Here is a 26,999-nt window from a genome sequence, read left to right as displayed (position 1 = left end):
TTGTGCAACCATCACCACAATCAACTTTAAAACAATTTTAGAACGTCATTAACCCCCAAAAGAAACCCTGTACTCCTTAGCTGTCACCCCCAATTTTCCCATCCCCTTTAGCCTCTGGCAACCGCTCATCTCTATGGGTTTGCCTATTTTGGACATTCCATATAAATGAAACCATGCAATATGTGGCCTTTTGTGACTGGCTTCTTTCACTTAGCGTAATGTTTTCAGAGTTGACCCATGTTGTAGCATGTGTCTGTATTTCATTCCTTTTTATCATTGAATAATATTGCATTTTATGGAGATACCACATTTTGTTTATCCATTCATCAGGTAATGGACATTTGGGTTGTTTCATTTTGGGGCCATTATGAATAATCCTGCTCTGAATATTCACGTACAAGTTTTTGTGTTTTTGCGTGGACATTTTGTATATACCTAGGATCATACGATAACTGTATTTTTAACCTTTTGAGAGACTGCCAGACTATTTTCCACAATGGCTGCACCATTTTACATTTCCACCAGCATTGTAAGAGGGTTCCAATTTCTCAGCATCCTCATCAACACTTGTTATTATCTGTCTTTTTGATAATAGCCATCCTAGTGTGTATGAAGGGGTATCTCGTTGTCGTTTTGATTTCCACTTCCTTCATGACTAATGATGTTGAGCCTCTTTTCTAATAATTAATGATATTGGCCATTTCTTTTTAAAATAGTTTTAATCATCTTTATTTTTTTTTAAATGGGTTATGCCTTTACATGGTTTCTAAATGAATTCTAAAGGCCGTTTGGTAAGAAGTTTCCCTTCCACCTGCCCTAAATTCTTCCAGAGATAGTCTATGGAAATATGATAAAATATGTACCAATGTTCTTTTTTTAAACACAAATGGAGCATATTAAACAACTTTTCTGTGCTTTGACTTTCTACTTTATATCATTACATATTTCAGCGTTGCTCTATAAGAGCCACCGGAGGTCCCAGTGTGTCTGCAGGGTCACAACCCTTTAATTTACCTCTGGAGCAAATCAGGCAGAATCTGGGAGGGCTTTTAAGGTCTGGTCTCTGTGGCAGGGTGTTTTTGTTTGTCTGTTGTGTTTTGTTTTAAATTAATAGACTTTATTTTTTAGGGCAGTTGTAGATTTACAGAAAATTGAACAACTAACAGAGTTCTCAAATGCTCCTTCTTTCCCCTCCCCAGTTTCCCCTATTACAACCATCTTGCATTGCTGTACATTTGTTACAATTAATGAACCAATATTGATGTGCTATTATTAACTAAAGTCCATAGTTTACATCAGGGTCCACTCCTGGTGTTACAGTTTTGACAAATGCATAATGTCATGTATCCACCATTTCAGTATCACACAGAATAGCTTCAAATCCCCTGTGTTCCATCTATTCATCCCCTCACCCCTTCCCCACCCCAGGCCACAACTTATCTTTTTACTGTTTCTCTAGTTTTGTGTGACAGGGTTTGGAAGGGCAAGCCTGCCCTCTTTGCGGGTGGTGCTGCCAGCTCCAGGGAGGGGCTGGAGGCCACTCGAAGGCTAGGGACAGGGGTCTGTTGAGAACTGTCAAATGACAAAACTAAAACAATTTAGTCATGTTTGATGTCCTTTATTCAAGGGAAAAACGATCCGTGGATTGGGGAGATACAATACCTCACAAGCAGGGGAGCACCCTTCCTGAGGGATCTGAGACAAGAGGGAGTTTTATAGAGCATTAGAAGAGGCGATTTGGGAACAGGACAAGATTGTCTAGGAGGTCAGGGATTTCCTTATAATAAGGCTGGTGTGTCCTATTTTCTAGGGTCAGGTGAGCTAGCTAAGCTGAATTGGAGGATTGTGATTGGTGTGTGGTAAGTTTCCTTGACAGGTGTTTCCTGTAAGTAAGTAAGTAAGGCTGACTTCAGTGTAGGTTTGTGAAGTGGCCGGGGCAGTCTCTATTATGCGTGTCTCGATATACACGTGAACTTCACCAGAACTGACCCTGTTGTGCCCTAGGAGAACCTACAAAGGAGTCAGGTGCTGCATGGGTCTCCTGGGCAAAGGATTTGGGCCATGAGGGGCATACCTTCCTAATCCCCCATGGAGAGGAGGGGAGAAGAGATCCCTCAGAAATCGGCAGCCATAGTCTCCTCTCAGAAAAGGGGGTGTTCACCCATCTGCATCCCCACCCAGACTGCCACCTCCTGAGGACAGGAAGACATCTCTGCCCTTGTATACCCGGTGTCTGGCCCAGGGCTGGCCAGGAATATGCATTAGTTGAATTTGGGGCTGAATGGGCAAGTCTGACCTTGAAACAGGCTTCTGCTTCCCAGGGTCACAACGATCCCTTCTGTGGGCTCAGCTTTTTTCAGTTGGTTTTATAGGGTGTAACAATTTTGATGAAATTACTGCGGTCCAAGGGTCTTAGTCCACCCCACCCAGTGAGAAGTTTAATGTTTTCAGGGCCCAGAGTTAATGAGGCTCACAAACTCACAAGTTCAGTACGAAAGCTAGACCAACAGTCTTTACTGCAAGGAATAACCCTGTCACCTGAACAGAATTATCTGCCCAGACAAGCAGCATTCTCCCACCGCGATCAGGCCCGTCAGGCGAGTTACAGAGCCTGTTCTGGGCATGTGGAACCTGAACATGGAAAGGTGGTTGTATGATGGCATCAGGCCCTGATGGCCCCCATGCCTTGGGCACTAAGGTAAGTGTCCCAGCTGTGTCACCCCTGGGCAATTCCGGGCATTCTCAATGAAGGCTGTGTGGCATAGGCCTCGGCCCCAAACTGTCTTGGGCTTGAATCCTGTTTTGCCAGGATCAGGGATATCCTAGGTAAGTCAGCCTCCCGAGACTCAGTTTCTCTATCTGTAAAATGGGCATAATGCTTGATTTAAAGATTTGAGTCCATGTATGTAAAGTGATCAGGAGAGAGCCTGGCATACAACAGGCAATCAGTTAATGCCAGTTGTGGTTGTGGTTGTTGTTGCTGTTGGATAATGCCAGTTTGCCTTTTTGATTCTTCCCTTCCACCTCTAAATTTCAAGTTCATTAGGAAGCTTCATTTGTTAAAGATATGCTAATGTAGTCAGTTTGATTAGAGCCCAGTTCTTGCTTTCCTTTCAGGCTCAGGAACTAACTATTCAGTCTAATCTCATCTTTATTATTGTTCACCCTCCAAGCTTGGCCCAGAGCAAGGGTGCTCTAGAAGTCAGAGGAAGAGAAACTTGCCTGAGGCTGGAGGGAGGGATCAGGGAGGCGTCCCAGGAGGGAAAGGGCCGGTGCTTGGGACAGAGATTAAACTGCTAAACCAGGAGGACTGGTCCCAGTTCTGTTCTCTACTGGCCTTGTGATGTGTTCTGTCCCTTCCCCTCTTTGGGTTTACTGCAGTTCTCATTCTGACATTCACAGATGGACAGCGGAGGTCTGAGAATCTCCTGAAACCAGTGCAGAATGTTGTGTCTGAGCACTTTTTGGCAGAGTGTCCCCAGCTTTCAGCAGATTCTCAAAAGGGCTTTGACCTCACAGACTGGCAGACTTCCTCGCCGTGACTCAGCTGCTTCCCATGGGCTCCGCTGCCCACAGCTGACTCACCAACACGAGCTCTTAGCAGCCCCCGGGGCCAGCTCCCCACAGAGCACCTGATTGGCTCAGCCAGGCACAGTCCACTGTGACTACACCTGAGAGCAGAGCTCTGGGGCCAGGCCACATCGTGCGGGTGGCCAGCTTCCAGAACAGACAGGCTGCCTGACACTGTGCTCGTCCCCAGCCCAGAAGGTGGCCGGGCCCAAGGTACCAACTGGGACCTGTGCACCAGGAGCCCCAAGGGAGCCGTGGACCTGGTGGGGCGCTCTGGCTTCCCTGGAGGGGGTGAGATAACATCAGGCCTCATGTGTGGCTTTTCTATTAGCCTGTGTCTTTCAATTCAGTGTCCACAGTTGTGGCTTTTCTATTAGCCTGTGTCTTTCAATTCAGTGTCCACAGTCTTTGGTACAGGATTTGGCATATATAATACTAGGTGCTCAATAAAAGTATTGCTGAAAATAACCAGACAGCTACTTGAGCAGTGAGTAAAGTACAGTAGGGACAAGAGGGAGCCTTGACCATCTCCTAAAACATTGAAAAGGCTTCCCTCTGGGAGTATCATTTTAACTGGGCTTTGAAGGTTGAACAAAAGCTCACCAGGGAAAGAGGTAGAAAAGGGAATTTGAGGTGGGGAAGTGGGTATTTACAGGGCACACAGATGTGAAAACACACAGGTTATTCAGACAACCATAGAGGGTGTGGGGCAGAGTGGCTGGGACCATGAGATGGAGGGGTAAGGCTGGGAGTTCAAGGGAACAGATTGCAGCGTTGGGTTAGGGCCAAGGCCTTGTGTTCTGAGCAGAAATGTCAGAGAAGAAGGAGGACAACTCAGAGCAGAGGTGTTAGAGTGGTGCTGTGCACCCCCAGATCTCCCTGTCAAGACCAAGGAACTGTTAAACACTGGACAGTAGGTCCCAAATGGAGTCACCTATGTTAAGTCCCATGGCCCCAAACTGAGAATCATAGTGTTGGCTCTCCCAGAAATGGATTCTTAAACCAGTCATTCAGGAATTACCTAGTCAGGACTTCCCTGTTGGCGCAGTGGTTAAGAATCTGCCTGTCAATGCAGGGGACACAGGTTCGAGCCCCGGTCTGGGAAGATCCCATGTGCCGCGGAGCAACTAAGCCCATGCGCCACAACTACTGAGCCCACGTGCCACAACTACTGAAGCCCGCGTGCCTAGAGCCCGTGCTTCGCAACAAGGGAAGCCACCGCAATGAGAAGCCTGCATACCGCAATGAAGAATAGTCCCCGCTCACCACAACTAGAGAAAGCTTGCGTGCAGCAATGAAGACCCAACGCCAAATAAAAAAATAAATTAATTAAAAAAAAAAAAAGAATTACCTAGTCAGCAATCAGCATTAGTTAGGTCCTCTGGCTGACATCTGACATCTGTCTGACCCATGACATCCCTTAAAGGAAAGTGACCTTGCCATTACCAAGCTGCATGTCTTGGCCTAGTTTTTTTGTTCCTTCTCCCTTGTGTCCATAAAAGTGTTTCATTTTGTACAGCTCCTCAGAGCTCTGTTCTATCTGCCAGATTGGATGCTGCCTGATTCATGAATTGTTTGTTTTTGGCCGCGTGGCATGTGGAATCCTAGTTCCCCAACCAGGGATCGAACCGCGCTCCCTGCATTGGAAGCACAGAGTCTTAACCACCTGACCGCCAGCGAAGCCCCCGTGAATTGTTGAGTAGAGCCAATAAGATCTTAAAAATTTACTCAGCTGAATTTTGTTTTTTAACAGAACTCTTTTCCCTGCTGCCTGGAGGGCAGCCTGCTGAGGACTCACAGCTGTGCCCTTGTCCTGGTCAGCTTGGGCTGCCATAGTAAAACACCATAGACTAGGGGGCTTAAACAACAGACATTTATTTTCTCACAGTTCTGGAGGCTGGAAATCTAAGATCAAGGTTTCTGCTGATTTGCTTTTTGGTGAGGGCTCTCTTCCTGGCTTGCAGATGGCTGCCTTCTCGATATGTCCTCACATGGCCTTTCCTGGGTGTGTGCAGTTGGGGTTGGGGGGCGGGGTGCAGGGAGAGAGCAAGCTCTCTGGTGTCTCTTTTTATAAGGATATTAATCCTATGAGATAAGGGGTCCACCCTTAATTACTTCCTTAGGGGCCTCACCTCCAAATATGGTCACAGAGGGGATTAAGCTTCAATGTATGAATTTTGGAGCAGGATACAAACGTTTAGTCCATACTAGCCCCCATTCAGGAATTGCCCTCAGCCAAAGGGAGCCCTTGGCCCAAGGTTATGCCCCTCCCCTGGGGCACTATTATGTTGCCTCAACTGAGGACAATTTGGCAGGGCCACCCCTGCAGCATTGGGTGGGCTGAGGCCTCAGTGGCAACTTTACTGCAGTTTAATTTCCCCCTCTGCCCTATCTTGCTGCCCTCACTGCCTCACAGGTGTGATCCAGCGAGCATGCGCTAAAAACTTCTGCCCACACATCTCAGTCTCAGAGCATGTTTCCCAGAGAACCTCACCACTTGACAGGTGGCAAATATGTGTCAATCCAAGAGCCAACTTTGATCAGTTGGTCCTAGCAGCTGGAGTACTGAGTTGAGGAGGCTTTGAAGTCATGTTCTAGTAGTGATGTCTATCATGGGTGAGGAAGTGGGCATGGGGACTTCTGTGCTGGGTGTCCAGCATCCTGCAGAGTGGTGCTGTGTCATGGATACCAAGTGGGAGAGTTGTAGGAAGGAGGAGCAGATCAACAGTATCAGAGGCTAAAGGGAATGAGAAGGTGCTGGTGGACGTTCCAAGTAGGAATTTACTATTTACTTTCAAAAAGCCATTCAGTGGAGCTGTGGTGTGGGCTAGGGTTAGTCTGGAGGGAGAGTAGTAAATATGGTGAGTGTAGGTGACTGTTTCAAGGAGCAGGGCAGTGAAGGGAAGGTACGAGAAAGTAGCTGAAGGGAAAGTCAGGGGTGAGAAGATTTCTTTTAGGATAGGAGAGCCTTGTGTGTATTTATAATCTGAGGGGGAAGAGTCAGCGGTGAGGGGGGAGACTGAAGATATGAAAAAGGAAAGGACGATGGATGGAGCAAAGTGCTAGAGGGATGATAATAAAAATATTTAACAACTGGTAAGGCATGGGGAACGAACAAAAAGAATGGACACACCTAAAACTAATATAATATTGTAAATCAACTATACTGTAATTTTTAAAAAAGGAAAAAATATATTAAAAATAAAAAGAATGGACAGAATATCAATTCTGCCCTAGAGGTCACAGGAGCTGATCAACAAGAGCACAGGAGGGTTTAGCAGCTACAGTTTGGCCTCATAAAGAGAAGAAAAGGCATTTCCTCCTCAGAGATGGAAGGGAAGAGGTAAAATAGGAAATGAGCATGAAGAAGACAAAGATGAGGTCAGGGCTTGAGCATTGTTGAGAAGATCTGGAAAGTAACAAAAACTCAAGATAATGAAACCTTAAACAAGATATGGCTGTGTTTGCATAAATAGTCTGGAGGTGGACAATATAGGGCAAATAAAATCATCAGGGATCCAGGTTCTTATCTTGTTGCTTTGTCATCCTTAACAAGGCTCCTACCTCATGGCCCAGAATGGATGCTTGAGCTCCTGCCATTATGTCTGCAATCCAGCATAAAGAAGAAAAGAGTTTGCAGCCTTAGATGACGTTTAGCTGGTACAAGTCAGTAGTGTTGTTCAGCAGTAAAATTATTGAACTACTTCTGTACCACCTGCTGGTAAATAGCTGCTGATTCCCTGGTGCCCATCCCCCTGCTTACTCATCCCCTGGGACCACCCACCCCTCCAAGACAACAACTTGGCTCAGTTGGGACCTTCCAGGACATTCCCCCAACACTGTGGTCAGTGTCCTGGTGGTACCATTTGTTAAATATTTGCACGGGCTGTGTCTCTTCCTTTTAAGAGCAGTACCTTAAAGTCACAAAATGGGCACTTGTTCTTTTATTTCATTGGCCAGAATGAAGTCCTGTGGCTGCAAGGCAGGTTGTGAAATGTAGTCCTTTTTCTGGGTGGCTATGTACGCAGCCAGAAATAGAGGGTTTGATTACTAATTATCAAGATCAAGGGAAAAGAGGTGAAGGATATTAGGAGATAGTAGGAGACTCGGCCACCTGGGAGGGCCAAATACGTGCCAAGTAGCACAGAGGGCTTTGTGAGCCTAGCTGGGATGATTGATTTCTCCAGCAGCCCAGGGCTGCTGGGAAGAGAGGAAAAGACAGCAGAGGCCAGGAATTGGCAGGTGAGTGACTAAAGTTTGATGGGGAGAGTGGTCCTTGGGAGGGGCTTACTAGAGCGGTTGCCTGAGGGGCCAGACTAGGCAGAAAGGCAAATGAAGGCAGGAGAGACTGGAGGCTGGAGGTCTTGATGAGGGAGATGCTGGCAGGAGAGGAACCTGAGCTTCCTTCTCTGAGACGCAGTGTGTGTGTGTTATGGGGGGAGGGGGTGCTTCCAGGGTGGTACCAGGGTGGCTGTTGGGGGAGCCAGAGTGGAGCTTTGGGGCCAGGCGTGTGGGCTGGGCCTTCACAGTGGAGGCCTCTGTTCCATCAGCTGTCTTGGCCGAGTGCTCTTTCAGTTGCACAATAGAAACAGTAACAGATGGAAGCCCTCTGGGGCCAGAAGGGGAATTATTCATCTGACAGGTGGGAGTCTCACAAGATCTCAGGCACTAGAAGTGGGGCCTCGTGAGGAACTGGGACCCAGAACTGGAAAGTCATCAGGAACCCCGCCAGGATCTCCAGTATGGCTCACATTTCCGAGGAAAAATATCTTTGCAGTTCCCTGAAAACTTGAGCTCATAGTAGGGAGGAAAAGAAGGGGATCTTCTTATCTTTTAAAAAGTTTCCTATAATTTTTTCTTTAAAAAGTATGAAGTAAAACGTGGACATTGCAATGAGTGAAATAATGCAATGACGGGTAAACCCAAAGTCAGAAGACTCTTCCCACTTCCAATTCTTTGTTCCTCTTCTGAAAATCCTGCCACTTCTGAGAGAGAAGGGCACCTTGCTGCTTCTGCCTCATGCTTCAAAGCTGCTTCAAGTAACGTTGTTTTGTCCCGGCCCATTTCCTTAACTAGCCCATCATTGTTCAGCATTTGAAATCTTTCCAGTTTCCACTGTGACAAAGGGCTATTCTGTGAACACTTTGGATAAAGTACTTCTTAGCTCTGGATTATTTCTTTGGGGAGGTATATAGCTAGGAATGGTATTATAGGGTCAAAGGGTCCAAATAGATTCATAGCTCTTGTTGCCTACATACAGATGGTTTGGAAGGTATTTTAAGAGGATTGAAGCATCTACTGACTTGGTAAAAAATTATAATAACCCACTTACTGCTTTTATATTCTTCATTAAAATTCTGTCCTTACAGGGAAGGGGGTAGATGAAGGAACATATTACTCTTGTGTTGCAGGTGTGCAAATAAAAGGCAGCAAAAGTTCATCTCAAAAACACGGACATATCCCTCTAGTTGGGGGGGAGGGTATTAAAAAGAGTCGTGGTGGGTTCAGGTTCTGTCGTTAAGTAGCTCTGAGAGCTCAGTTACTCCGGCCAAGTGAGAGCCTGTGATCTGAAGGTCTCCAAGTTTCCTTTTGGCTTGGGGTCTTGTAACCTCTGCATGGGATGCTTTGCCTCCTTCATCGGCTAGGAGCTGGGAACCAGGCTGTGTCCTAGAACCCCACCTCCCTTGCATTTATCTGGCTGTTGGGGTAATTGCCCCATTCGGTGCCTGGACTTAGGAAGCCTGCAGATGGGGCAGCCATGCAGCCTCCGTTTTGCCATTGAGGCCAACCAGTGAGGCATCCAGTTTAGACCAAATCTTGTCCCAACTTTACTCAGCTCTTTCACATCACCCGCTGCGGTGCACACTTCCCCATCCAGCTCCCCAGTGGGAAGTAAGAGCCTCGCTGTGTGGGTGGTGGTGGAGGAGCTGAGCCAAAGGTGCTGAGACCTCTGTCTGTGGGCTGTTCCTCAGGGAGGATTATAGATTGTCACAGACAGATGGGACCCTGGGTTTGCCCCTCCCTGGTCAGGTGTAACCTTGGATAAATGTCCCTCCCATTCCAGGCCTCAATTTCCCAATTGGTACAATGATGGAATGGGACTAAATGACCTTTAAGGGCCTGCCCTAAAAGTCTGAGGTTTCCTTCCTTTCCTTCCCTTCGGCTTGTAGGTACTTGGCCCTTGGGGGACAGCGAGGTTGGGGTCACCCCTCTGCTCAGAACCAGAGGGTCAACCACAGGTAGAAGGCAAGTGGTTTTGTGGGCCACCCAGGCCTTTCTTATTCTGGAGTAAGATGCAGATTGATGGCTAGACAGGGTGGGGCAGCTTCTTTCTCCATAAAGGCTCCTGGCTGATTTTTAGCCTGATTCTCAAATTCGGGCTTCACTCTTTGTTCCCTTCTCCAAAGGCTCAGGCACTTTCTATCCTCCCCCGTCTTGCTTCTCAATCCCTTTCCTCCACTCCCTCCAATTCTGGGACAAACCATGATAGGGCCTTGGGAGTGTTTGTATATTTTGGGAAGGGGAAAATTTCCCTTCCCTTCTTTGGTTCTTTTTGGTTGGTCAAACAATTAAAATGATGTAACACAGATTAACAGGAGAAAATAAAATTTAATTTCATATGTGCAGGAACCCCACAAACATGAGAGGGTCAGAGACAGAGAGGTAAAATGAGGTATGTACACCATGCTGAGCTAAGAAATGGGATAGGGACCTGGGGCTTCCAAGGACAGGAGGGTCATCCCCAGGTAGGTAAAAAGAGCAGATTTTTTGGTAATTAGGTGTTTGCCCTGCCATATAGATGGGGTCACTTAGATAAAATTTGTTCCTGGTAATAACACCTTTTCTGGGAAAAATCCCCAATTTAAATTCTTCTAGGTAGTTAAGGGAGAGGCAGTAATTTCTCTTGAGCCTGCAGGCTCTCCATTGCCTTTAGCGCAAAACAATCCACATGCCAAAGTACCACATCTCAGAGACCTGTTCTGAAACCCTACATATCTAATATTGAAAAACCTGTCTGTGAGTCATGGGGAGAAGGGATTGTGGATATGAAATGTTAAGAGGGAAAGTCAGGACCCAGAATGAAGTTACACGCAGGCCCAGCCACGAAAATACTATGAACGTCATTTAAGAGACAGCGTGGGTCAAGTGGTGAGTTTGAGTTTTGACTGTGAGAGCTTAGAAAAAGTAGATAACCTTTCTGAGTACGGATTCTCAACTGAAAAATGGTACTAATAATAGAAAATGGTACTTCATAGAAAAAAGGTGAGGCTTGAAAGATATTTATCTATATCTATATCTATATCTATATATCTATATATCTCTATATATAGATATATATATATATAAAATCCCTAACGTTTACTTCTTCATTTATGTATTCTTTGATGACCTCTCCATTCCCTTCCGTCTCCTTATCCTCCTCCCACGCTCCTTCAATCCTTTCGGCCTCCACATTCCTCCCTCCTCCCAGCCTTCCTCTTGCGCAGGCGCCTTGTGCGGCGCTGAGTCAGGCTGCGGGGAGAATTCGGGCCGCCTGGCCAGGACAGAGCTTGCGCCTGCGCGGTGGGCGGCTTTGGGGCGGGGCAGGTTTATATTCGCTGAGGATCAGCTGACGCTCTGCATTGCAGACTGCGGAGTCAGGAGGCGCCATGTACTCCCTCTTGGTTCTGGCCAGCCTCCTTGGCGCGGGTAAGCCCTGGGACCCCCAGCCTGGGAAAGGGGATCCCGCAGGACGCAGCCCGCTAGTCCCGGAGCGGGCTGTACCGGGCCTCGCCCTTTCGCTCCCCATAGAGATTAGTGAGGGGCGCGCTCTGCGCAGGCGCATGCGCAAAGCCGGGTACCTGCTGGGCGGCGGAGGGGCTGCTGGAGGCGGGAGGCAGTTGGGAGCCTGGCTGCCTAGGGGCTGGGGTCGGGCGTGCATGCGAGGCGGGCGGGGCCGGGGAAGTAGCGTCTCCCTCACGGCCTGAGTTGGCGGACTGGGGCTCCCTTAAGCTGCCGGTCCAGCTCTCGGGGTGGGCCTGTAGGGTGACCCCTACTGCAGCTGTGTCGTGCTTGTGCTGGACGCACGTCATGGAGATGGACTGGAGCCCCAACTTCTGGACAGACTTTGGCCCTTGGCCTCACTTGCCCCAGTTTTTAAGAGTACTGAAGTTGCAGAAAGCACATAAATATATCTTCTGTATTGATGTTTATCTTTGCATATATATTTACTCTTGATCCTACATCTTGAAGATAATATGGGGTTTTTGTTGTCCTGATGAATTTGCAATGGAGCCCTCCTTTCATCTTGCACGGCCATTGGCTGGTTTTGGCAGTGGCCTTTATTTTTGGGAAGATCTAAGTACCTGAGAAGTTGTTGTACATAGGAGTATTCTTACACCCAACAAATTGTCCTGAAATAGTACTGATGGTTGTTAAAATCATCAAATCATCGTAGATTATGTAGGCAATGCTTGGAAACCAGCTGTACTGCCTTCCTGGAATTAGAAGGGGTCCCGTGCCCTTCCCATGTCATCGAGACCAACCCTCCACCCTCAACTCTTGCCTTCATATTCTTAACCTCATCTAAATCGTCATGGTAAAGGGAAAGGAGTGAGGTTGACAGACTTGGAGCCAGATTTTAATTTAAATACACAGAGGATCCCAAATCTGGATGTTTTCAGATAATAGCCCACTGAGGACAATAAACCTGATCTTCAGGCCCATCCTCAATTTCTGTTTCTAGTTAACTGTAATCTAAGGGCTAGCTTCCATTCTAACTCATGCAGCAATCCAAATTTTAATAGACAGTAATGCGATGGATGACAGAGTTGATGGGAATCAAATAAGATATTTATAAGTGAGATAGATTTAAGGTGTTTAAACCAAGCTCCTAAACTTAAACCAAGCTCCTAAACTTGCTTTACTTGTGGATTATGAAAGGCAATCAACTTATAAAGAAAGATTTTTGGTTTTATAGTCACCAAAGGAACTTTTTCTTGCTGGGGTTGATACTGCTTTTATTCCATAGTCAGTATGATAAACTAATGCTAGTCTCTAAATTTTCTATACTGATTGAAAACGATTTTTTTGTTTTTCAGTATCAAACTGTTCTTACTGGCAGTGAGTCACTCCTCATGAGACCCTTAAGAGTTCTGAATCACTCCACCCACACGAAAAGGACTTAATTGTTTGTTTGGAAATGTAAAATCCTCCTCTGGTATATATGGGAGTACGGCTAACCAGACTGTTAAGTTAGACTAGATACCCTTTCCCCTGAACACTTGGGTAAATGGGAGTGTGTAATAATGGCCTTGTCCTAATCTTGCTGCCCAGGCTTTAGGATTATGCCAAGGTCATGCTCTGAACACAATGTATGAATGCCTGCTTGCCTTGACAGCTCTGGCCCCAGTGTAGCTTTTTGGAAATGTATTCCTAAAATTTTTAATATTGATAGTGAGCTTGTTAACGAAGGTGCCTAGTGACGGCAGCCATCATCTGCTTCCTGAGAGCTTAGAACTTGCCGTTCCAGTGTGGCACCAGAGAGTGTCATCCTGAATCTGGAGAGGCTTTATGCTTTGTGTTTTAATGATGTCCTGGTGGTAGAGACTTTTGCTCTTGAGTTATTTTCCTACTCATCCAGGTGCCCCTCCTTTTTCTCCACCTGGAAAAGAAATGGCAGTGATGGTATACTGAGAGAATTGGAGAGTATCTCCTCTAACCTCTTAGGAGTGAAGACACTGAGGCCTCCCAGAAATGACTCCCCCAAATCGTAGGCCATTTACTGGGGAAGTCAGAATCAGAACCCAGGACTCCTGACTGCTTGCTCTTTATCCTTCCATCAACAGCAGGTGCTTAACTTTACAAACTTATTGGGCTGTAATTTACATACAGAAAAACATGCACATTTTAAGTGTACAAATTGAGGTATTACTGCAGAGTGAACAAGCCCACTGTAAGCAGCCCCCAAGGTAAAGGAGTAGCATCCAGAAGCCCCTGTGCCTCCCCATCCACTACCCTATCTAACGTGCCCCAAAGGAAACCGCTTTGTTAGCTTCTAGCACTGTAAATGTAAAAACCTAACTACTATTTTTGAGCTTTTTATAAATGGGATCATATAGTAAGGACATACTGCTGGGTGATTCCTTTCGTGGAAAAAGGCAGGCCCAGTGTTAATGAGGTGGCAAGTATAAAACAAGTGGCTTGGTGCCTGGGATATGGTACATATTCCCTGAAACTTAGCTGCCCCTGTTTACTGCCGCTTGTGTAGAGGCTAACCAGCTGAATGTTGTTTACCTGCCACTGAGGCAGGTAGCTCTCTAAGGATGCTAGAATGTATTATGTAAAAATATATATTCATTTGATAGCTTATTTTTATTAAGATGCAAGACATGAACTTATAGCACAGCCTGCTGAATGTCAACAACTCCAGTTCTCACCTGCCAGGAATTTGGATAATTCCCCTGTTTATCAATTTTTAGTCAATAATCAACTTTACTCTGAAAATAACAAGGATTTGGTAAGTGGTTTAATTGCATTTAACAAGGTGTATCCAATACCTCCTACGATAGTTGAAGCGTATTAGATCAGGTGGTCTGGATTTTTCTAGATGGGGAAGGAGAACTTGCTCCTCCATTTTCTTGGGCTCTGAAGCTGGAATGGCTGGGCTGTGGCTTAACTGGATAGGGATGAGGAAGGGCGACAGGGTGTTGCTGGCGGGGGGAAAGCACCTAATAAGGCATGGGAAGCTCTCAAGGCCCAGACCATGCCACTTGGGCAAGTGTGCACTGCAGCTTCTGGAAGCAGTCTTCTAGCATGGGCATTCTAGGTCACTCTAAGCCTTGCTTCCGGCACCAGTTATTTGGTTCTGCCTCCTGGAAGGAGGATCTGGATTTTCCTGCCCTGCCTGTTTTGTTTTTTGTTTTTGTTTTTTTAAATCATTTTAAAACTTATGGTAAATACAGTGATTGGGATGAACAGTTTGACTGTTGGCGAAAGCACTCATTGCTTTACTTTTGTTCCTTGAAGTTCCAGAAAATAACCTCAATTATGGCCTTGGGTAATGGCCTGCGCACTGAAAAATAACCTGTCAAAATTCCATGTTTTCTTGTGAAGTTTATTATTCTTTATGATGGGAGTGAGATGATACTGTAGAATAGAAGTTTAACTTTATCACATCACTGACTGACCTTGGGCAATTTTCTTAAACTGTGCTTCCTCATCTGTACAGTGAGATTAATAATGTAGTGATGTAGTGATACTTTAATAACTTACTGTATGACAAGGCTTAGGTAAATAAGTACTATAGGGTTTGTTGTTAAACCACAAAAAAACAATAGCATGTTTCTTAATGTCCTTGTCCCACCAGCACAAGGACAAAATCAGTCTCTGCCCTTGATTTTGTGATGTCTCCTGCCTTCTTTCATTTCATTGGATGTTGTAAATTTAACAACAAACAAAACTAAATTGACTTGTAAATGTGTTACGTTGGACATAATTACCAGATCAGAAAACAAACTAGGGTAGGTCGTCAGCCATCAGGAGGGAGGTGGGAAAGAATTTGGCTAGGCAGCCAAACTCTTGGTTTATACATCAGTCTTTAACAGAACAGCCCAACAGATCAGGGCTGGTTCCTGGTAACCTGACTACTCAGGTTCTAGGCTGGTTGTCCCTAACCATTGTACCTGGGGTAAGTCTGTTCTCCACCCCCCGCCCCAGTCTGGTTTCCCCATCCCTCAATGGAGGTGAGCTGTTCAGATAATAACTGCACACGGTAAACAAGTTCCATCAGTGTAATAGTGCATAGAGTAAAAAGTATGTTTCCCTCCCACCACTGTCCCCTGGGCCTTTCCCAGAGGCAGCCTGGTACCGGCTCCTTTAGGAGCCTTCCGGAGCTACCTATAGGTGGCTGTGTGTATGATTTCCCCTTCTGGTTTTCTTTTTAACACAAACGCATATTACACTGTTTCGCTCCTTGCTCTTTTTTAAAATTGTGGACCATTCTAGACATCTGGAAAAGTGGAAGAGTAATGATAATGAACACCTATGTATATAACACTCTAGTTAAGATATAGAACAACCCGCCTCCTTCCATAGATAACCACCTTCCTGGCCTTGGTGTTTATCATTCCCCTGCAGGTCTGGCTTTATACTTTCATACATATATGTGTAATCTTCAGTGGTATGTGTAGTATTGTTTTGGATTTTTTTTTTTTTTTTTTTTTTACCTTTTTGGCCGCACTGCACGGCATTGTGGAACTTCCCCGCCAGGGGTTGAACCCCTGCCCCCTGTGGTGGAAGCGACAGTCTTAACCACTAGACCACCAGGGAAGTCCTGTTTCGGATATTTTAAACATTTCATGAATAATATATATTCTTGGGTTAGGTTTTTTTTTTTTTTTGCTAGTGAGGTTCATTCATTTTGAAAAGTTTAGATCTGTTTCATTCATTTTCACTACAGTACAGTATTCCATTTATATCATACTTATTCTCCATTCTGTTGATAAACATTTAGATTATTTCCAGTTGTTTTATTGTTCTGTTACAAACTGCTTCTATAAATACTCTTGTGCACATGAACAGACATTTCCTTAGAGGATATACCTAGGAACAGAATTGCTGAGTTGTGGAGTATATCTGTTTTCACCTTAATTAGAAATTGCTGAATTACTCTCTCAAATGATTTTAGGAATTTCTGTTCCCACAGAATATGCGGTTTTTAGTTGCGATATTAACATTTGATGTCAAACTTGAAATTTTGCCATGATAAAAGGGTGAGGTGGTTTTCATTTGCATTTCTCCTTTTATTTGTATCTTTAGAGGTTATTTCATGCTAATACAGATAGATCTATACTACTACCTTTCTAAAAAAACATAAAAAATTTTGGAATAATCTTAGATTTACAGAAAAGTTGCAAAGCTAGTACAGTGAGTTTCTATATACCCTGCACCCAAACTTCGCTTACTGTTAACATCTTACATAACCGCTGTACATTTTTCAAAAGTAAGAAATTAACCTTACTGTTAACTAGACTGCATACTTTATTTGGATTTTACCAATTTTCCCACTAATCTCTTGTTTCTGTTCCAGGAGTGGATCCACAGTACCACATTGCACTTAAGTTGTCCTATCTTCTTAATCACCTTCTACCTCCCCTCTGTTAAAAAAAAATAGCTGCAGAGTATTTTATTGTATGGATGTGTCAATTTAATTAAACCTATTGATGGACATCTGTGGCACAGAAAAAGTGAGATGGATTCTGATGACACTTCCAAATTGTAAAATTAAATTCTGGCCACATTTGGATAGATACTGCTTTTGAAAAGAAATTCTTTATATGACAGGAAACTACGTAAATAAGATTGAAGGAGATGTTATAGAAAGTTTTTTGGCCAGTCTTAGTGATGTCACTTATTACAGTAAAAAAAACAAAACAGAACTCCTTTAACAGCTGTGCTGGAATGCTGTCTCCATGTGCAGGCGCTGATGCCAGAGGGTCATGTGGCTTTTCCTGTCTCACTAGGAGTAAAACCTAAAGTTTATTCTGCAAGGTCATGTCACCTGGCCCTTGGCTGCTGTTCAGAGTTCTTCCTCTCCCATCAGGTCAGGGCTGCTTACTTACTGTTGCCCAGAACCTTTGCATTTTGTGTTCTACCTATCTGGGTCATCTTCCTTTCCAGGTAATCACGTAGTTTACTCTGTGCCTAGGTGTTGCCTTAACCAGAGTTGCGTCCTGCTCTGCCTGAAATGTCCATGCCATTCTGCCCTAGTCTTGCTCTTCCTTGGCTTCATTTTTCTTCTTAGCACTTGGCACTGCCTGGCATCATATGATGTGTTTTTATTTGTTGTCATGGTCACTGACTGGATCTGCAGCATGTACAACAGTGTTTGGCCTGTAATAGGTGCTCAGTCCTGCTGAACCGTGGTGTGAGCTGTAGCAAGAGGGCTTAAGCTCAGTAACTGCTGGTGGCTCAGTGTGCATGAAACTTAAATGCTGGTAGTGCCAAATCTTTATCACGATTAAACAAAGCATTTTCTTTTATTAACTGAAACTAATTTTAAGAAATTGTGTTTAGGAGTTTGCAAATCAAGAGTGACTTTGAACTCAAGTGAAGTGTTGGCTTTTAATAATAGTTCATGTCCAGGTTAGAGCCAATCCCCGCCCCCACCGCCCCGCCTGAGCCTTTTGGAGAGGATTTTATGTAGGGGTTAGGGACACAGGACCCTAACATAACTAAGATACCCCTGGTGGGCCTGATTTGAGGTAAATCTGAAAAGGGAACCAGCTATAATTTGAGGAGGTTGTTCCCCTCTTTTTAGTTCCAGAACTTAGTTGTTTTTAAATGTTTAACCCAGTGGTTCTCAAACTTTTTGGTCTCAGGATCCCTGTATACTCCTGAGTCATTGAGAGACCCCAAAGAGGTTTTGTTAATCTGGGTTATATCTATGATATCTACCATCTTATAAATTAAGCTGACAAAATTTTAAAAATAATCCTTAAAAAAAGAATAAATCCATTACATGTTAACATATTGTGATTTTAATGAAAAATAGCTGTTTTCCTAAACATAAACCTATTTAGTGAGAAGAACAGCTTATTTTACATTTTTGCAATCTTTTTAACACCTGGCTGGATTTTCAGCTGCCTCTGCATTCAGTCTTTTGCACTGTCACATGTCATATGCTTCCAGAAAAATTCCACTGCTTATTTTTGAGTGAATGAGTGAAAAAGGCAACTAACATCTTCATATTACTATTATGAGAATTTTGACCTCATGGACCCCCTAAAAGAATCTCTGAGACCCTCAGTGTTCTGTGGACCACGCTTTGAGTGTGAACCACCAGTGTAGCTGATTTGCGGGAACTACAGACATCATAGTAGGTGACACTTCCTGAGAGTTCATTGTGTACCCAGCACTGTTCTAAGTGCTTTTTGCTTAACATTTTATCCTCACAGCAGCCCTCTCAGGTGAGAGCAACTAAATCAGAATGCTGGGGACATTCTAATATCCTGCCCTAATCCATGCTGTGGTCTGAATTTTAGATTTCAGCATTTCCAGTGAAGGTGGTATTCCTTTTAAGTATTAAGTACTCAAAAGTGACATTTATAGTAGACACACTTGCATGTATCTGAAACTTTTTACTTAATAAACAATCATGTGCGATGAGCCCAGAACACTGAATTTCCTTATTAGTGGGTTTGCATGAAATCTTTTTTTTTTTTTTTTTAGCATAGTATTGTCTTCTTCAAGGGTGCAGAGACCACCCAGCCGGTTAGCAGGGATGGGATAGAGCCTGGGCCGGCTTCTGGCTGGCTGGCTGGCTGGCTGAGTTGATTCCTGGGCTGTACCCTGGGCTGAGTGTAGAACCATACAGATGTGCCTTTGACCTCTGCCTGTACCCATTCACCTGGCTGGACCTTGGGCATTTCTGTCAGGGGCTTCTTCATGGTCCAGTTGTGGAGTAATCTTATCTAAGGTGATTTAAGTTTATGTCTGATCATCACCTGATAGGTTGACACTTTGGAAGAAGAGCTTTGCTGACAGGAGTTTATATTGGACTGGAGTGCTCCTTTTTTCTTTTTTTAATTAATTTTTTTTATTGGAGTATAGTTGATTTACAGTGTTGTGTTAGGACTAGAGTGCTCTTTTTTTAAAAATATATTTATTTTATTTTTGGGTCTTCGTGGCTGCGTGCAGGCTTTCTCTAGTTGTGGCGAGCGGGGGCTACTCTTCGTTGCGGTGTGTGGGCTTCTCATTGCGGTGGCTTCTCTTGTTGCAGAGCACGGGCTCTAGGCACACGGGCTTGCGTAGTTGTGGCATGCGGGCTCAGTAGCTGTGGTACGCGGGCTCTAGAGCGCAGGCTCAGTAGTTGTGGCGCACGGGCTTAGTTGCTCCACGGCATGTGGGATCTTCCCGGACCATGGATCAAACCCGTGTCCCCTGCATTGGCAGGCGGATTCTTAACCACTGCACCACCAGGGAACCCCTGGAGTGCTCTTGAATGAACTAGATAGGAATTTCTCTTCCCAAAATTAATTATGCCAAATTGAATCATTCTTTTACAGTCTAAGAAGATCACACAGCCTTGCCCCTCAGTGTGTGTTATCACACAAGGCAGTGTACCTGAGGATTCTGTTGCTTTCTTCATGTGGATTGATTTCTTGCCCTAGAATGATCTGGCTTGTGAGGAAAATTAAAAAGCAAGGGGGCAGTGGGAGAGGAGAAGCAGGGAAGAAAGAACCTTTGTCTTAAGTAACAGAAATAATAGCTTATCTGAGCCAGAGGTGATGGGATGTCAGCCTAGCAAGCTTGAAAGCTTTATTGCCACAGATTCCTTTTGTGATAAGGGGACTATTTGGACCTTACTTCCTCCAGATCAAGGCAGGCTGCCTCTAAGCGTATGCCATTCAGAATGATTAAATGGGCAGTATTTTTATTCTGCTCTGCAGAATGTTTTCCAAAAGCAAGATCCTCTAAAGAAGAGACAAGTGCTCTTTGTCATCGAAGGTATTTGTGACACCAGCTGTTTCATCGAGTGCATTGTGTTATCTCCTGCTCTTAGGGAATCTAAGTGCACAAATTCTCCTGAGAAATGTCTGAATGCGGGGGACCTGAGGTAGATACTGCCTCTCCTGGGGTTCCTCTCTCTTGGTTTCCTAGCAACCTGCTTGTTGCCATGGCAATGCATTACCCAGGCAGCAGATCCACTGCCCTGTGGAATGTGTGCTCTGATTGTTGAGATTGGGAGGCTGCTTGCATTTTCTGTTACCCCCTTTTTTTTTTTTTTTTTTTTTGATAATTAGACTCAAACAGTATTTAGCATATGTTACCTGAAATATTTAAAAGGAATAAAAAAGATTTTATATGGCTAAAATAATGAGACTGATTGTTTTAACAAATAGGGCATAAAACACACATTCTAGGAATGATTATCCCTTTCATTCTGAGGTTGGTTTTGAAAATCTTTGTTAATTATATGGTGTACATGGACTTTTAAATATCTGCAGTGGAGGTAAGCCTTAGTAAAGACTTGTCATTTGGAGACTATTTTGGTGAATGAGGTAGATGATTAAGCTGGTATTATAGTTAGGCTTAGGTTTGACTGCAGACAACAGAGACCTAGAATAATGGTATCTTAATTATGATTGAACTGTTCCCATCTATCATAGCGAGTTCAGGAGCCAGGCAGTCTAGGGCTAGCATAGTGGTTCTACTTCCAAAAGAATTCGGAGACCCAGGCTCTTCTAGCTCAGTGTTCTGCATCATTGAGGTCTAGGCCCTTTCTTCATGGCCCATCATGGCTGCCAAAGTTCCAGCCATCACTTGGCTTTAAAAGTGCAGTAACGTCTACTAACATCCCATCAGCCAGAATGTGGTTTCATAGCCAGACCCTGCTACAAGAGGGACTGGGAAATGTGGTTTTTTATTTTGGCAGCCATGTATGTAGCTAAGAATTTGTGGCTCTGTTCCTTTGAAAGGTGTGGAGAATAGATATTGCTCCCACAAGGGAGCAACTTGTGGTCTGTGCCACACTGGGCGATAATTGTTCCCTGAAACAGGTTGTAAGCTTTAACTATTTTTTCTGATTTTAAAAGTAACATGAGAAAAAATTAATTTATGCCAATATACAAAAATTAGAATGTGAACACCTCCCTTTGTCATCCTTTCCCTCAAGTCCACATTAACAACAATCCAGTGTACAATTAACTGAGCTTCATAAGTACCGGACACTCTCAGTGCTTTCTGTGCTTTCTTATTAATCTTCACAGAATTCCTGAGAAGAGGGCACTCTTTTTTTTAAAGGAAGTTAATTAATTAATTAATTAATTTATGGCTGCGTTGGGTCTTCGTTGCTGCACGGGCTTTCTTTCTCTAGTTGTGTTGAGCGGGGGCTACTCTTCGTTGCGGTGCGCGGGCTTCTCATTGCAGCGGCTTCTCTTGTTGCGGACCATGGGCTCTTGTCACGTGGGCTTCAGTAGTTGTGGCTCGCGGGCTCTAGAGCGCAGGCTCAGTAGCTGTGGCGCATGGGCTTAGTTGCTCCGCGGCATGTGGGATCTTCCCAGACCAGGGCTCGAACCTGTGTCCCCTTCGTTGGCAGGCGGATTCTTAACCACTGAGCCACCAGCGAAGCCCCAAGGGCACTCTTATTTTCCATATTTTGCAGATAATTGTGGCGTTAGTAAGTTTTCTGAAGCTTGGCTTTAGTAGACAGCAGAGCAGGAGTTTTGTCAGATCTGTCTACCCCCAACACTCAGGGCAGTGATCATGTTGCCATACTGCCTCTGTGCCCTTCCAGAGAGGGAGAGGTTTTTGAGGGGGCTTTTCTAAAAAGTGGGTTCCACTTTTTAGTGGAACAGTGAACAGTGGCAACTTTCTTGGGATTGGAGGGCAATCAGCCTGTAGCTCCAATTACATGAATTACTGAAAACTTTTCACTGGTGGTGTTACTAGTGCTTCGCTGGGCACCTCTCATTTTTGCACACGCGGGGCTTCTTGTTTAGCTCCTAGCTACCAGTATCGACTCCTGGGCTCATTACAGTGGGGCCTGTGCTTCACTCTCCTTGAGATTTCTGGGTCTTGAATTTAGTAACCAACAACTTCTGAGGTTGTTGGGAAACAGCTCTCTAGGTCTTCGAGCTGCCAGTTAATGACCTGATTAAATGTAGAGAAAGCAAATAGAACATCCTTGATTCAGCTATTTGTGGAACACCTGTTCTGGGCAAGATGGTGGACGTGAAAAAGGTCTTCCACTTGCTACTGTGGATAATAATAGTAATAGTGCTCACTGGACTGTTGTAGCATGCCAGCACTGCACTGTGTTGTACAGTCGGTTAATTTTTACAAATCCCTTGGAGTAGGTACTAGTAATAGGCCCATTTTGCAGATTGGAAGACCAAAGTCTGAAGGTCACATGACTGGAAGTGGTAGAGCCATGATCTGAACCTTCACTGTCTGATTTCAGAGTCAGTCTGGTAGGGGAGTCGAGATAATGTGGGTAAATTAAGGTACCAGAGAGATAGATGATGATAAGGAGTGATGGTTGAGAGAGTAATACTCTGGCAGTTGAAAGTGCATAGTTATGTCATCTCTTTTCTCAAAACAATCCAGTGATCAATGGCTTCATCCTCATTTTACAGATGAAAAACAAGCTCAGAAGGATGGTGATTTGCTTAGGGTCATTTGGACAGGACTTGCAGGCAGATCTTATTTTCTTTTCAGTATACCGTGTTTGAAAAACATTTAACTTATTAGATGGTGGGTAAGTTGCCTTAGAAGCCTCACTCTAAACTTGGGGTTTAGCTCCTTCTCACTTAAGAAGTCATCGTAAGAGCACCTAAAACACACACGGCTATGGTGAGCTCTCCCTCCTTCCCTCCCTCCCAGGCTCACTGAGGATTTTTGGTCAGAGTCTAGAGCTGCCACAAAGCCCATGACTGATGCGGCTCATGGCAGCTGTTCTCAAGACAGTAAAATTCCACTACAGCCTGTCTTTGTTAAATGACCTACATGTGGAGTGGTTTAGAGCACATCTGCTTATTTTCTTCCAAGCCTAGGAGTAAGAAGGGAACAGAGCACCCACCCCTTTCCTAAGGAAATAACCACTGAAGTCTTTAAAAAAAAAAACAAACAAACTGAAACCCTGTCCTAATAAAATGAAACTTGGTTGTGGGGTTTTAGTGTCTCTGAAGTGATCATTTCTCTGACTCCAGCCCGCCAGCATTTGTCACTGAGGGCTCGAATGCCAGGCCCTTGAACTAAGAAGTGTAGTGCTTGCCTCACCCTGAGCAGTGATCCTTCTTAATAGGACAGGTTTAATCAGAAATCTCCGGGGTGTCAGGCAGACATTCTAAGAACTGTCTTAGAGTTCAGCCTGTTGCCTCAGGGAAGGAAGTTGGTTTTTGGGGGCAGTGTGGGGAGATGAAAGCTTTGCTGGGAAGATGTTTTGAGAAATAACTCAAAAGAAAGGTTAGGGTAATTTTAATATTGGTTATGTGTAAATACTGAAAATGTCATTTGCCTCATTATTATAAGAGTGAAGACTTTTGTAGCCCCTAGAGGTCTTCTAGCCCCGCTCACCACTCAGGATCCCTCTTACACAGAATCCCTCTCGGTTGGGCATTTCGTTTCTGCTTGGTTGCTCCCACTCTTGTAGAGGTCATCACATAACAAGCAAACTCATTCCCTTGTTTTTTTTTTTAAAGCATCAGTTTGATGGTTAGAGGACAGTTCAGGCTTCAGAGTGAGAACTCTGACTTCAAGTTGAGACTCTGCACTTACTAGTTAGAACCTGCTTAATCTCTCACAGGTTTCCTTTATTTTTTTCTTTCTTCTGGCTGTGCCGTGCGGCATGTGGGATCCTAATTCCCCACCAGGGATCAAACCCCACGCCCCCTGCAGTGGGAACGTGGGGTCTTAACCACTGGACCACCTGGGAAGTCTCCGATTCCCCTCTTATAGCCTGTGGATGTTAAGTCTGTTCCTTACCTTGAGCTGTGGTCTGCTTCCCTTCACGTCTACCCACCGCTCTGAGGTCTGGGATCTGAAGCCACCACCCAGAGCAGATCCACCCCCATGTCAGAGGTGGAAGGTGTCCTTCACCTGTGAAGGTAACAGTGCATATCCCGGAAACCTTCTCTCTCCCAGCTAAACACCTGCAGTCTCCTAAGGGCCTCGCCTTCCGACCTGCTGTGTTCCCCTGCGCTTGTCCCTGTCCCGCGGGAAGCAGGGTGCGCAGGTGTGCTCTGCCTGCCTGTGTCCACTCATGCCGCAGCTTCTGACCCCCAGCATCACCAGGCATCACAAGTGTCCTTGTGCTGTTGGCTCTTGCTGCCCTGCTTTTTCCTTCAGCCCAACAGACTTCACATTTAAATTTAACCCAGAGAGTTTCATTTTCCCAGCTGTCTTCTTCAGCCCTTGTTGCCCCTGCTCCCTGCTCAGCCTTCTTGGGATGAGCCTTGCACTCCATTTAGGTGCCCATCATCTGGATCTCCCCACCTCCCCCTCGTTTCTGCCACGTCACAACTGGGCAACGCTAACACGAGCTGTCGCCCACAGCATGGACCATGGGCGACACTCGTCACAAGGGATGAGTGCCTGGTGGGGTCTTTCCCCGTGGGCCTGGGGTCTGCTGGAGCCCCGCTCCTGAAAAGACAAAAGTGTTCTTTCCCTTCAGCAAAGATCACTGCTCTCCCTCAGAATGTTCAGGAGTCCCCCTCCCCCTGCCCCGCCCCACCAGTCTTTCAGCTGCCCTCTTTCAGGTGCCAGTTCAGTTTCCATTTTGAAGAAGCCATCTCTGGCTCCCCTGAGCAGTTGGGCATTCTCCTTGCAGCTCCATGTTTCTGCCAACACAGCACCATTGTTCCTGTGTCTGTCCCTCCCACCTGAAGGCACTGCTTGTCCCAGTCAATGGAGTTGATAATTGTGCCTTCATCTTAGTTGTTTTCCCACTTCCGTGGGGAAAAACCATGCTTACCCCGGGAGCTTTCAGTCCCCAGCTGGAGTCCCCGGACAGGTGTTGAGAACCCCCTGAAGTGGTGTGAGGGTTTTGTGTATTAGTACGTTTTCTGAGGAAAGGATCTATGTTCCAAACTTGTTCTGACCCACTGTTTGATTCCCTCTCAGGAGACCAGCTCCTGAAATAAGCCCCTGAACCTCTCAGCAGGTCGCGCACTTGGCATCACCAGGCTTGTTTCAGCCTCATTACCAACCCTGAGGACACGCAGTTGTTTCGGGTCATTTTAGGAAATCCCACCACAGACCATTTTAATAACATGCACCTTTATGAATTTGGCTTTAGGTTGGAGGTAAATGGGGAGGTCTTGCTAAGGACTGAATTTCTAGGAGCTGGGACTTCAGTTTTCATTTCTTAGTGTCCGTGAAATCTGTTTTAGGCTTGGCTTGGGTGACCTCTTAGGTCTACCCAATTGGCCACCAGGCATATATTTTACCTCTAGTTCTGAGTTGGGGGCTTGTTACCGTTCAGCAACTGTTAGGATTGGGAAATGACCTTGGGTTCTGCAGTAGCTGGGCTAATTTCAGATAGAAGGGGCTACTTTTTTAGTCCAGAATAGCCTGGCCAAAACAAGTAACAAGTCTTTATAGCAGGTGATTACTGTTTCAAGTTCCTAGGGGGAGTAAACACGTTACAAAGTATTCTTGCTGCTTGGGCCTGTGATAGTGCATTGTGTTCCGGAAACCTGATAGATTTTGGTCAGTTACAGCTGTTCCTGGTTGGGAAGGTTGGAGAAAATCCCCAGACTTGAGTATTTGTAAGGATGGAGAGTGGTGGTCAGGCCTTGTGCAGGGAGCCCTGCTTTTATCTGCTGAGGTCCATCCTTCCGGCTTCAGTGTGTATCACTGTGTGTTCCTTTGCCTAGAGACTCATTTTGTAGCCTCCTGTTCATAATTCGAGCTCCTAATTCAGATGTAGAAGCAGGCAGTGTACTTAGTGGGTACTATTCAGGAGAACTGGGAGGCCCGTACCTGGGAGGAGCATGGGAAGTGCTGGTGGCAGCTGCCAGGTCTGGGGCTTTCTCTGTGACCCCCTCACTCCTCAGAGCCCTTACCCTTGTGACTTGACTTCTGCTCCCCTCTGACCTCCCAGGACCTACGGCTGAAGGCCCCAGCCTAGCTTGGCTACGTTATGGTTAACCATCTGGGGAGTGTTGTACTGTTTTGAATCTGGCACATGTTTTCCCACAGAGACCAGACCAAACCAACAGCTTTTGGAATGAGGCCAGTTCTTTTGAGTTCATGAACTGGTTGTGGGTTGTGCAAAAGGGCAGAGAAGGCTGTAATCTGGGCAGATTAAGAATTCGTTTGGTGGTGTCTGAAGGGGCGCAGATTATCTGGCTTGAGCTTTCTGGGGACCTGTGACTCCGTGTCTGCATGAACAGTTTGTGGAACTATAGCTAAGCTTGAATAGTAAAGTAATAAGAGTATTTCTTTTCCTTCCTTCTCCTAGAGAGAGAGCACCCACCGCCCTCCATGTGTTGTAGCCCATGGTGTGTGTGTGTGTGTGTGTGTGTGTGTGTGTGTGAGAGAGAGAGAGAGAGAGAGACATGTCTATAGAATTACTGTGTCCTCTCTTGATTTACAAGGTGAAGCAGCATGCAGCATGACTCCTGAGGTTCTAAATCTGTTTCTTACGTGGCTGTGGGGTTTTCTTCTCAGACCCAAGCCAAATGTTTTCTGTTTACACTAGAAGTTAGTTCAACCCTCCTGTGATAGCTGCTGGAGTTTGACCCCTGCGGAGTCATCCTTCTGCATGTGGCCCGATGTAATCTCTTGTTTCCTAGTGAGGTGTGAATGTGAGAGTTTTCTTCCCAGTTTTTAGTTCCAGAATCAAGGAATACCATAGTTCTCTCAGGGCAGTTTATAAAATATTCTTTAAAAATTACACACAAACAACATGACATGGGGAATTTTAAAAAGTAATTTAGCCAACC

The 26,999-nt window shown here is 45.2% G+C and overlaps 1 protein-coding gene across 1 annotated transcript in view; it reads left to right on the top strand.

Moving 5' to 3' along the window:
• The first annotated feature begins 11,137 nt into the window (after window positions 1-11,137).
• The window catches only part of PSAP (prosaposin), a 32,316-nt gene continuing 16,454 nt past the window's right edge, over window positions 11,138-26,999 (top strand). Inside the window, exon 1 of the mRNA XM_068547763.1 lies at window positions 11,138-11,259. Coding sequence (XP_068403864.1) covers window positions 11,220-11,259 — 40 coding nt within the window. The 5' untranslated portion in view covers window positions 11,138-11,219. The remainder of the gene's footprint in view (window positions 11,260-26,999) is intronic.

The sequence above is a fragment of the Eschrichtius robustus genome, chromosome 7 (genome assembly GCF_028021215.1).
Source record: "Eschrichtius robustus isolate mEscRob2 chromosome 7, mEscRob2.pri, whole genome shotgun sequence".
Lineage (NCBI taxonomy): Eukaryota > Metazoa > Chordata > Mammalia > Artiodactyla > Eschrichtiidae > Eschrichtius > Eschrichtius robustus.
Note: the sequence above shows the minus strand (reverse complement) of the source record. Positions and strands in the feature narration are given on the sequence as shown.